The sequence below is a fragment of the Carassius auratus genome, chromosome 5 (assembly GCF_003368295.1).
Source record: "Carassius auratus strain Wakin chromosome 5, ASM336829v1, whole genome shotgun sequence".
Taxonomy (NCBI): domain Eukaryota; kingdom Metazoa; phylum Chordata; class Actinopteri; order Cypriniformes; family Cyprinidae; genus Carassius; species Carassius auratus.
In genome coordinates this window covers 15,323,859-15,336,453 of record NC_039247.1, presented here as the reverse complement: position 1 = coordinate 15,336,453, position 12,595 = coordinate 15,323,859, and the positions used below count along the sequence as shown (strand labels likewise).

Sequence of the window (12,595 nt, the reverse complement as noted above, 5' to 3'; positions counted from 1 at the left end):
TAAAGCACTGGCAATGACTATACTTTGGAATTTTTTTGCAGTCCACTTAGAATTCAACATGGAAATCATTTTAGTTTTTTATTGGCATTGATTGTTTTGAAATTCAAATGGTACTTACATGCCTGTGTTTTTATTTCTGTAATAAATATGGCTTTCAAGCCAACAGTTAATTTGGAGGATATTGATGGTTTATTGCAGGTATGTTGTTTACATGAGAAAATCTGTGTTAAAAGTTAAACAAAAATTCCAATAAACAATCATATTTTGAATTTAAATAGTTTCTTTGTCTTGAGTTTACATTAATTATTTACATTTTACATTTACATATCCAAAAAGTTTCAGTCTTTTAATTGCGATTAATCGCGATTAATTTTAAAAAATTGTGCGATTAATTAGTTAATTTTTTTTAATCGATTGACAGCACTAATATATATATATATATATATATATATATATATATATATATAGATATAAATATATAGTTATAGATATATAGATATAGATATGTATATATGCGTCAATCAAAAATGTATTTGGTGTTGTGCTTTAAAAAAGCCTGACCCAGTTTAAAGCTCACAGAAAAACAGATTTGAAATGCGCTTACGTCTCTGAATATATCGCAGTTCAAAGAGTCTCCATCTGTTTCTGTTTAACATAATCCCACCAGGGTACATGCTAAACTGAAAATAACAGATCTTTAATATTTTCATTAATTATGAAAGCCCAGCGATCATCATTTGTCTTGTTTCCAAATTATTAGCTGCTTAAATGGGAGATTTATGTGTATGAAATGGGTCAACGGTTCAGTTTTTGCACTCATAACAATGCTTCAAGTAATCTCAGTTGTGCTCAAATTGAATTTTGTTAGCCTCCCAGTGGCCTTTTATTGCTTGAGCAGTTCTACAGCAGTTCTACAGACTTAAATGCCACAAATTCCCAGTAAACCTGCATCAACTACACAGACGATCCAAATGATGTATCTCTTATGTGTCTCAGCCAGAATCCTCCTCTGTCTTTAAACACTTCCTCCTACATCTGAATAGAACATGCAGCTTAGAATAATTGAAGATGTGAAAATCACTTGTGCTGGCCCACATTTCATCTTGCGAAAGCTGACAAACGCACACACACAGAGCACACTTCCCATCTGCCTTCATGAAAAATTCATGTAAACACGTTCTTTATTGGGCGTGCAGACCAGCTTAATGGTGCTGCCACAGCTGGGCTTAAAGCTTTTTGGGTTATAAGGGAGCACACAGGGAGGAGGTGGACATTAACCCCCACACACATATACATATACATATACATATACATAGACTTCTATTAGTTTTATCTTAAGATTTTTTTTTATAATTATTAATTTACATCATATATAATTATATATATGCCAATTCTAAAAAGAAATGTAAAAAAGAATTGTGTGTGTGTGTGTATATATATATATATATATGAGTATTTATATACAGTATTGTTCAAAATAATAGCAGTACAATGTGACTAACCAGAATAATCAAGGTTTTTCGTATATTTTTTTATTGCTACGTGGCAAACAAGTTACCAGAAGGTTCAGTAGATTCTCAGAAAACAAATGAGACCCAGCATTCATGATATGCACGCTCTTAAGGCTGTGCAATTGGGCAATTAGTTGAATTAGTTGAAAGGGGTGTGTTCAAAAAAATAGCAGTGTGGCATTCAATCACTGAGGTCATCAATTTTGTGAAGAAACAGGTGTGAATCAGGTGGCCCCTATTTAAGGATGAAGCCAACACTTGTTGAACATGCATTTGAAAGCTGAGGAAAATGGGTCGTTCAAGACATTGTTCAGAAGAACAGCGTACTTTGATTAAAAAGTTGATTAGAGAGGGGAAAACCTATAAAGAGGTGCAAAAAATGATAGGCTGTTCAGCTAAAATGATCTCCAATGCCTTAAAATGGAGAGCAAAACCAGAGAGACGTGGAAGAAAACGGAAGACAACCATCAAAATGGATAGAAGAATAACCAGAATGGCAGAGGCTCAGCCAATGATCACCTCCAGGATGATCAAAGACAGTCTGGAGTTACCTGTAAGTACTGTGACAGTTAGAAGACGTCTGTGTGAAGCTAATCTATTTTCAAGAATCCCCCGCAAAGTCCCTCTGTTAAAAAAAAGGCATGTGCAGAAGAGGTTACAATTTGCCAAAGAACACATCAACTGGCCTAAAGAGAAATGGAGGAACATTTTGTGGACTGATGAGAGTAAAATTGTTCTTTTTGGGTCCAAGGGCCACAGGCAGTTTGTGAGACGACCCCCAAACTCTGAATTCAAGCCACAGTACACAGTGAAGACAGTGAAGCATGGAGGTGCAAGCATCATGATATGGGCATGTTTCTCCTACTATGGTGTTGGGCCTATTTATCGCATACCAGGGATCATGGATCAGTTTGCATATGTTAAAATACTTGAAGAGGTCATGTTGCCCTATGCTGAAGAGGACATGCCCTTGAAATGGTTGTTTCAACAAGACAATGACCCAAAACACACTAGTAAACGGGCAAAGTCTTGGTTCCAAACCAACAAAATTAATGTTATGGATTGGCCAGCCCAATCTCCAGACCTTAATCCAATTGAGAACTTGTGGGGTGATATCAAAAATGCTGTTTCTGAAGCAAAACCAAGAAATGTGAATGAATTGTGGAATGTTGTTAAAGAATCATGGAGTGGAATAACAGCTGAGAGGTGCCACAAGTTGGTTGACTCCATGCCACACAGATGTCAAGCAGTTTTAAAAAACTGTGGTCATACAACTAAATATTAGTTTAGTGATTCACAGGATTGCTAAATCCCAGAAAAAAAGAAAAAATGTTTGTACAAAATAGTTTTGAGTTTGTACAGTCAAAGGTAGACACTGCTATTTTTTTGAACACACCCCTTTCAACTAATTGCCCAATTGCACAGCCTTAAGAGCGTGCATATCATGAATGCTGGGTCTCATTTGTTTTCTGAGAATCTACTGAACCTACTGGTAACTTGTTTGCCACGTAGCAATAAAAAATATACTAAAAACCTTGATTATTCTGGTTAGTCACATTGTACTGCTATTATTTTGAACAATACTGTATGTGTATATATAAAATAATATTATATATTATGATTATTTTGTTTAATTTCTTTTTTTTATAGTACTTCATGTTCCCAAAGAAAGGGAGGTTTTGTCAGATGTTGCTCACTTTTGTGAACAGATTTGTCCCCAAATTGAACCCTTTTTCACAGACTTCCTTGGCTGGTGGGAGGTGTTGATCTTTCACTGTTTTTGGGTGGATGCTTGTATTGTTAGTGTGATGTGGATTTTTTTTTTAATTGCCACGGCTTTTTTAATATTAAAATGACACATGAGGCTTTCTTTGTCAGGGTTAATTAGCCTCCATGGAGACGCGTTTAGATGTTTTGAGTGACACTGGGATGGTTTTCTGTTTATTTGATGAATGGCAGAATGTTTAATGAAGTATGGATTGACAGAAATCTTGCGTTTGGTTTCACCCATTCTCATTATTTGCTTCTCTGACGTTTAGTAATATCTGGTGTTTGAATAAGTTCCATCAGTGGACATTTGTAATGTTTTATACACGATGTAATTCAGTTCTTTTGTGACGAGCTCACTCTGTCATTGTTGCACAAGCATGACACCCACAAACAAACATCCACATCTCCTCTTTAAGCCACTTGTCTATTACTGAGAGACAAGAATAAAATGTGTGAAATGTCTGGCCCACTGGGATTCCTGATAAATTGAAATTCATTTCTTATATTCGTTTTCTCTCTCCAGATGTTTGTTTTTGCCGAGTTTGGCCCCTCACAATGCACCATTCAGTAATGCCAACACATCTGGAGTCAGTGACGGGGCAGTGGTCAGCGGCATGGGAAACGGTAAGTGATCACAAACACACTCTTCCCCAGCCCCCAGCATTTGCATAACAACAACCAGCAGCTTTCTGCTCTGTGTAAATCTTTTTTAAGATAAAGTACATTGAAGTATATGAACAAAATACATTAAATTGATGAATATGCTGCAGTTATTCATCCATAATGTACAGCAAGCAAGTCATTATCACACAATAAACCTTGTCTTGGTGACGGAGATCTCAGAGGATATAAAAAAGGGCTAAAAAGAGACAAAAAAAAGTGCTTGTATGTTGCTATGGGCAGTGGTGAAAGATACAATTCAAAGCAGTTTTTATGCGATCGACCAATCAGAATCAAGTGTTACAAAAAGCTGTGTAATAAAACTAAAATACAGTTTTTATTGTTTTAACAGACTATTGCTATTGAGTTTTTGAGTGAGTTTGAGTTTCCAAACATGGGATGGTAAAGGCATGACAGAATTTCGGAAGCATCTTGGCTCGTGACAGGCGAGAGGTATGAGGGAACAGGAGCACAGCGCTGTGACTGTGGAGTCTAGAGAAAAGAGGAAGCAAACCCAAACTTGACAAAGCTTGACAAAAAATTGTTTGTGTGCCTTTGCTTCTGTTGGAGCTCCACCGGCTTCACAGCAGCCCTGAGTGGGCGTACAAGTGCCTATGTAGTATTAATGAGGTGATTCAGGGCTCGCTGTCTCTCCATCTTTCTCCCTTCCTGTTTTTCTTCATTTTACTCTCTCTCTCTTTCTCTCCTTCATCATCCCCATTTCCTCTCCCTTGTCTCTTCTCTCTCTCTCTCTCAAATGGATGGTTTGAGTATTTATAGATAGACTCCTGCATCATATTCTCTGACCTATTTTTGTGGATGACGACATCATTTCTTGCTCAGAGAGGTTCATTCAGATCCCCTGCAGTCTAGTATTAGTAGTATTTTTGTTCCTGTCTCTCTTCCAGGGGTTTCCTGGGTTTAGGGTACAAGCCAAAGTGGATTTGTTGCATCTAAGAAGCTTAGGCTAAATTTTCAAGAATGCACACTTGATGTAATAGATCATTATGCAAAGCCCAAGGAGATTTATTTAGTGATGTTCTCGCAATCACATTAAACAAGTATAATAATAATAATAATAATAATAATAATAATAATAATAATAATAGTAATAATAAATTTGAACCTGAAAATAAATGCATAATTACATAAAAAATATCAAAATTCAGCAAAACCGATTAATCGAAGACTTCAGTAATGGCTGCTGAAAATTCACCTGTGCCATTGCATCAATAAATTATATTCGAAAATATATTAAAATAGAAATATGCTTCCTTTAAAAACATAACAAAACTTTACTAATGGCAAACAATTGAAAGGTAGTGTAACTTGAAAAAAAAAGAAAAAGAAAAAAAGAGGTGCAAAACAGAAGTAATTTCACTAACGTCCTAATAAGAAACACGGTAACGGTTTCCAATAAGGTTCCATTAGTTAATGTTAGTTAATATATCAAAATATAGTCATTCATTGTTAGTTCATGTTAATTCACAGTGCATTAACTAATGTTAACAAGCACAACTTTGGATTTTAGTAATGCATTAGAAAACGTTGAAATTAACATGAACTAAGATTAATAAATGCTGTAGAAGTATTTTTCATGTTTAGTTCATGTTAACTAAAGTAGTTAACTATTGTAGAGCTGCACGATAAATCGATATTTAATGCGCATCTAGTCAGTAAAGCCGGTTCTGTAATCAGCGTTAAATCTCTACACGTGCGTGACTTCACATGGAGCAGCATTAACTACACCGAGCCGTTGTTCGCTGATGAGCTGCGCCAAACCACGTCATTCTAAATTCTAAACCTAATTTGAAATATCCTCTTGTTCATCTCCAGGTGAGCGTTTCTTTCCACCCCCGTCTGGCCTGAGCTACTCAACGTGGTTTTGCGTTGAGCGCTTCAGCACACCACCCCAAAGCCACCCTGTGCGTCTGCTCACGGTGGTGCGAAGGGCCACCTCGTCCGAGCAGCACTACGTGTGCCTGGCCATCGTGCTCTCTGCTAAAGACCGCTCTCTCGTTGTGTCCACTAAAGAAGAGCTGCTTCAGACCTATGGCAAGTGTTTCTGCAACTTCCTGTTCTACATTTTTGTTTGCTGTTTATGTCAGCAAAATATGGTGTGCATGTTTGTGAATCAGATGACCGTTTCAACCATTTTGATCCTCTGTATACAGATTAAGTGAGCTCGAATTAAAAACAAGTCTATTGCAGACCTTCAAAATTCTGTTGTTTGTGAACACACAAATGAAGTTATAATTACAATTATTTTAAACTACTTAAAAATGTATTTAGCCTGTGATGTCACCATGCTTATGTTTCATGGGCAAACTGAGGATAGACAACTGAGCTATTTTAATGTAGGGTTTAAAAAGCCTGTTCCTTCTGAAATACAGAGGAAAAGTTCCTTTGTCTGTGGTTAGTGACGTGACATCATTTCCCCTTTCCCCTGGCAGTGGATGACTTCAGTGAGGAGTCCTCCTTCTATGAGCTCCTTCCCTGCTGTGCTCGCTTCCGCTGCGCTGACCTCATCACTGAGGGACAGTGGCACCACCTGGTGTTAGTTATGAGCAAGGGAATGCTGAAGAACAGCATGGCAACTCTTTACATCGATGGTCAGATGGTCAGCACAGTCAAGGTGTGGTGATCTGATGTGATGTGGTCTTCCGCTTACTTCATTAGCAGCTAAAACACCAGTTCCCAAGGCTACCGTTAAACAATATATATTAGAAATATAGGTCCTTATTATCCTGCAAACCAGTAAAGTCACACTTTTTTGTTTCTCATTGTGGTTGTCTTTGTAGCTGCACTATGTTCACAATGCTCCCGGCGGCTCTGCATCCACAAACCCACCTGTGTTGAGCACGGTGTACAGCTACATCGGTACGCCACCGGCCCAGCGCCAGCTCTCCGCTCTGGTCTGGCGACTGGGTCCCACTCACTTTCTGGAGGAGGTGCTGCCTGCTGCCAGTGTGGCTGCCATCTATGAGCTGGGACCCAATTATGTAGGCAGTTTCCAAGCTGTTTACCTGCCATGTGAGTTCCTGATGTGTCACACTCGGGTGAATAACACCTAAAAGAAGTCTGATTTTGAAAACAGATGTTTTTTGAAAATGAATGGCTATTTTTCTTGTGTGTGTCATATAGAAAAATCCAGGCATTTGCTCCTGTAGTTGCAGCTCTTGAAACTGTTTTCTCTTCTATCACCAGGCAAAGACTCAAAGACTGAAGCTGTGCCGCCATGTCCTGTTGCATTGGTCCCTGAAGAGAGGGTCTCCTTCAGTCTCTTTGCTCACTCTGTATCTGCTCTCACTGTGGCCAAGATACGAAAGGTCTACAACAAACTGGACAGCAAAGCCATTGCCAAACAGGTAAGCATCCTAACCCTTTTCCTGCTTCTTCACTCTCTTCTGCTATTATAATGTATTTCAGTGCTAAGATTTTAAATATTTATTAAATATTGATGAATTAATTTGTGTTAAAGACTTTTAACAAATTAAATGGACAATTAAAAAAAAAATGCCTATTTTGCATTACATTTTATTTTTGACATTTAAAAGACATTTAAACACTACTGTTCAAAAGTTTGGGGTCAGTAAAAATGTTTTTGAAAGAAGTTTATGCTCAGCAATACTGCATTTATTTGATCAAAATACAGTAAAACCAAAAAAAGATGTCAAATATGAATTTAAAATAACTGCTTTCTATTTTGAAATATTTAAGGGTTTTTTTATGCCTATGATGTTAAAGCTGTTTTATTTTTAGAATCATTACTGCAGTCTTCAGTGACACATGATCCTTTAGAAATAATTCTGATATGCTGATTTGATAATCAAAAAAACATTTCATATTATTAATGTTGAAAACAGCGGTGTTGCTTAATGTTTTGTGATTCTCTGAAAGAAGTAATAATTATTTAGTCAAAATTATATTATATTGATATTACATATCAATAAACATACAAGAGGTGCGGAATGGGTAGAACTTTTGAAGGTTTCTTGTGGTCCTACCCATGAACAATTATTTTGATTATTATTTTTGTAAAGTTGCACAGAGTGATGTTTTCATTCTCTTTCAGCTGGGGGTTTCCTCTCATGAAAGTGCCACACCAGTCAAGCTTGTGCATAATGCAGTGGGCCATCTCAACGGGTCGGCCAGGACCATTGGAGCCGCGATCATCGGTTACCTGGGTGAATGCTTGTGCTGTTTTCATTAGGACGATGGACGATGGTTCCAATAAACCATGCCTTTCTCTCAGTGTACATGTATTTATAGCTGCAGTCTTGTTCCATGTAGGTGTGCGCGCCTTCGTAACCAAACCAGTGGCCACCAACCTCCAGTACATCGGAGGGGCGGCTTCCATCCTGGGCCTGGTTGCCATGGCTTCAGATGTGGAGGGTCTCTATGCTGCAGTAAAAGCATTAGTGTGTGTTGTGAAGAGCAACCCGCTAGCTAGCAAGGAGATGGAGCGTATCAAAGGATACCAGGTGGGCTGCAGTAACATTTACTCCATGAACTTTGAACGAGGGATGTCCTGTTTTATACAGCTGTAACTGTAGGACGTTATGAGCCAATGAGGTGGCAGTTTAAACTATAAGAGTGAGACTGGGCTGTTGTGTCCGGTGACAGCCAACTGATGTGATAAGTGGGGGTTCGCAAGGGTGGGGCATGCTGGGATGTGCTGGTCTGAACATAACAGATGGTGCATTGTTTAATTTCTTTGCTGCTTTAATGGGTCTGTAGAGAGAATGCGATGTTTCATGGAGCTAATGTTGATTGTGCTGTCACTGTGTAAGGAAAATGAAAGGCTGAGTGTTGGGTTTCAGCCTGTTTTAAATGGAACTGATCACTGAATCCTGAAATGAGTAGGCTAACAAATATATAGCAGATCATTCTTCACATAGACCTTCCCATCAGCTTTAGATCATTTGCCTGAAAGATCTTCTTTAACTCAGTGTCTTCTGTTCTAGCTGCTGGCCATGTTGCTGAAGAAGAAACGTCCTCTGTTGAACAGCCATATTCTTCACTTGACCTTCTCTCTTGTCGGAACGGTCGATAGTGGCCACGAGACCTCAATCATCCCAAACACCACAGCTTTCCAGGACCTGCTGTGTGATTTTGAGGTGCGAAGCTCAAATATAAATACCTCAGATGGACATCATCAGTGACCTTGCTGAAAATTGAACTCTTAATAGTTTCCGGCATGAGATCTCTTCTTAAAAAAAAAAAGAAAAAAAAAAAATATATATATATATATATATATTTTTTTTTTGTCTTCAGTTCTAAAACATTTTATTTCAGGAGACATATTTCGATGATATAATGATTGAAATGTTTAATTATACTTTGTATTATTATTTGCTGGACTTTCAGGTTTGGCTTCATGCTCCCTATGAGCTGCACCTCTCTCTCTTCGAGCACTTCATTGAACTTCTGACTGAATCCAGGTAATCCATCCATACTCTAAACATACTTTATTGACTCTTTTTTTGTTTTAATTCAGGACAGTCAATTTACTTTCTGCAGCGTAATGGGACTTTCTTTTGGTTCCTTTAGCCTTATAGAAGTTTTATTGTACAGTAAGCATTAGCGTTATGATGGTTACTTACTCCGCACTTATAGAACAAATGCATCACATGGATATTTCATCATACAGAAAAGAAGAGAGGAGAGATCTGATATATGTCTTAAGGCCCTTTCACAAAAAGACAATGATAAGTATAATGAAAACTATATCAACATCCACAAACAGACAGTTTGTCATCTGCTGCTTCGAATGTTCAAGCTCTTTAAAGTCAGGTGGATTCTGATTGGCTGGCAACGTTTTTATCTTTCAACATCTGAAAAGATCATCTGGAGTGATTCCACCGATATTGTTCCTCTGTGTCGTTAGCATTATAATTGTAATGTGGACTCTGCCATTCTCTTTAAGTTATGAACTTCACAGTTATCGTCCTTGGTGTGAGTGGGCCTGCTGTCACTCACACGGTGTGTACTTGTTTCTGTTCTCAGTGAAGCTGCTAAGAATGCCAAACTGTTGCGGGAGTTTCAGTTGATCCCCAAACTGCTGCTGACTCTGAGGGATCAGTCTCTGTCTCAGCCCACCATCGCTGCCATCGGCAGCGTCCTCAGTCTCCTGCTGCAGGGCTTCCCAAACTCATATGATCTACTAAGGTAAACAGAGATGAATACCCATTTTAAATGTATGCTTTCCAAGACAACACATTTAAATGGATTGGAATCAGAAGTGACACATTTCTTTCAAACTATCTTATTTTATTTCAGAATATAGTTTAGTTAGAAGCAGAGGCGACTAATTATTTATATATTTTTGAGAATTATTTGAACAATTAGGAACACTATGTACAATTTACATGTACAAATTAAAAAATTTAATTAACAAAATAATATCACAAATAGGGATATGCCGGTATCAAATTTTCATGTTGCAATTAATTGCTAATGCTTTTATCGCGGTAAACGGTATTACCACGGTTTTTAAATTTACAGTAGTTTTAAAAAAAGTGGCCAGAAAAGTATCAAAATATCTAAAAGTGTCCAGAAAAATATATAAAGTTAAAAGTTTTACACAGATTAAAGTGCACAAGAACTATATAGACCAATAGGCATCACTTTACCGTATTTTCCGGACTATAAGTCGCACTTTTTTCATAGTTTGGCTGGTCCTGCGACTAATAGTCAGGTGCGACTTATTAAAATTAATTTGACATGAACCAAGAGAAAACATTACCGTCTACAGCCGCGAGAGGGCGCTCTGTGCTGCTCAGTGCTCCTGTAGTCTACCACTGAAAACATAGAGCTCTCTCTCGCGGCTGGAGACAGTAATGTTTTCTCTTGGTTCTTGGTTCTAAATCAATGCGACCTATAGTCCAGTGCGACTTATATATGTGTTCTTCCTCGTCATGAAGTAATTTTGGACTGATGCGACTTATACTTAAGTGCGACTTATAGTCTGAAAAATACGGTACATTAATAATATATAATTATTCACTGTATTTAGAAGTGCCCATGATAACAATATTGTGCATATTCATTAGCGTGATATATTGCCTTACCGAATAACGTCACATCACAAAATAATCATTTATAATTCTGTGTTTTTGTGGTGGTTGTTTTTTAAGGTTTGGGCAGTTCATCTCTTCTACATTGCCAACATTTGCAGTCTGTGAGAAGTTTGTCATTATGGAGAACACCAATGAGGAGAAGATCGACAGAGGTAAATCATATTTTTAAGCTTGAGAATTTAAGAAGCATTTTAACACCATATTGTTGTAACATGACAACACTTCAAATCACCCTATTAACAAAATCAAGATCCATGGGAATCAAAGCATCGTCTGCTTTAAGCAGCCCCAAAAGAAATCCCCACCTGCAGAATTCTATAGAAGGTTACACAGAATTTCTGCTGAATTGAAACGCTATGTGCACAGTCAAAATTATTCAAAAAGGTTGGCAGTATAATGTCTTCTTTCAGTGGTCTTACTCTTCTTCTCGGGTGTTTTCAGGAGCTGATGATGAGTTTGGAGGCCTCTTGTCGTCCAACTTGATTCTTCTGCGGAACAAACTGCTGGACATCCTGCTCAAACAGCTCTTTAGCTGCAAGGAGAAGAACATTGTTAATGTACAGTGAGTGATGCTCCTTATTAAATCAAGGGCGGATTATTAGACTTCAGAGAGCTGCGCAGCATTTTACAGCATCTGTAACATTGTTACCTAAGCTTGCTGGTTTAAGGCTGTTATCTGGGATTGGATACACATTGAACTAGACACTTCGGATATGTGCAGCACGAGTGCTTTTATCTGGTATCAGTGCACTCAGTACTTTTTTGTTTTTGTGTATATGAATAATATAAAATTGCACAATGTATTTGTCTTTTAAATTAAGATTCATAATTAAAACAATTATAAAGCGAATTAGTAAGATTTACTTTAATATTAATCACCCAACCACAAATGTTTTCTTTCTGTTAATTCCCGCAGGGCTTGTGAAGAGCTTGTGCGCACCTGTGGTTTTGATTGGTTGCTGATGTTTATGGAAGAACACATTCACTCCAGCACAGTGACGGCTGCTCTCCTGATCTTGGTGGTGTTGCTGAGTAACCAATCCATCCTGAGCAAGTTTAAAGAGGGCCTGTCGGGAGGAGGCTGGCTGGACCACACCGACTCTGTGCTCACTAATAAGATTGGCACTGTTCTGGGTGAGCATGCTGTTAAAAATGAACTGTAATTATACAATATAACAATATGATGATAATAAGTAGTATTGTAAAATGTAGTATTGTAAAATTATTTGTACCTCCTCTCAGGTTTTAACGTGGGCCGCAGCGCAGGGGGCAGGTCAACAGTGCGTGAAATCAACCGGGATGCCTGCCATTTCCCAGGATTCCCTGTGTTGCAAACTCTACTGCCCAAACACACCAACGTTCCAGAGATCTACTTCATGCTCATGGCCCTTTTCCTCCAGCAGCCAATCACAGAGCTGCCTGACAGCCTGCAGGTACATGTCAGTATTCAAACCTTTTTTCCTTACTAATCAAACTTGAATGCCTTCATTGTGTGTGATCTCACGATCCATATTAATTTTCACATCCCCGAGACATCACTTACATCAACATACTTCATTATTTATGTTTCTT

At 38.0% G+C, this 12,595-nt stretch overlaps 1 protein-coding gene across 4 annotated transcripts in view; it reads left to right on the top strand.

The window, feature by feature from the left end:
- Positions 1-12,595, top strand: part of LOC113077862 (WD repeat and FYVE domain-containing protein 3-like) — a 75,058-nt gene that overhangs the window by 44,159 nt on the left and 18,304 nt on the right. For 3 of the 4 annotated variants that reach the window (XM_026250145.1, XM_026250151.1, XM_026250132.1), the window contains 14 exons: positions 3,805-3,905; positions 5,778-5,996; positions 6,395-6,576; positions 6,743-6,974; positions 7,149-7,309; positions 8,017-8,128; positions 8,235-8,425; positions 8,909-9,061; positions 9,312-9,385; positions 9,951-10,112; positions 11,081-11,175; positions 11,465-11,585; positions 11,940-12,157; positions 12,266-12,462. In XM_026250145.1, coding sequence (XP_026105930.1) covers positions 3,805-3,905; positions 5,778-5,996; positions 6,395-6,576; positions 6,743-6,974; positions 7,149-7,309; positions 8,017-8,128; positions 8,235-8,425; positions 8,909-9,061; positions 9,312-9,385; positions 9,951-10,112; positions 11,081-11,175; positions 11,465-11,585; positions 11,940-12,157; positions 12,266-12,462 — 2,218 coding nt within the window. The remainder of the gene's footprint in view (positions 1-3,804; positions 3,906-5,777; positions 5,997-6,394; positions 6,577-6,742; positions 6,975-7,148; positions 7,310-8,016; positions 8,129-8,234; positions 8,426-8,908; positions 9,062-9,311; positions 9,386-9,950; positions 10,113-11,080; positions 11,176-11,464; positions 11,586-11,939; positions 12,158-12,265; positions 12,463-12,595) is intronic. The other variant, XM_026250138.1, reaches the window with a different exon arrangement.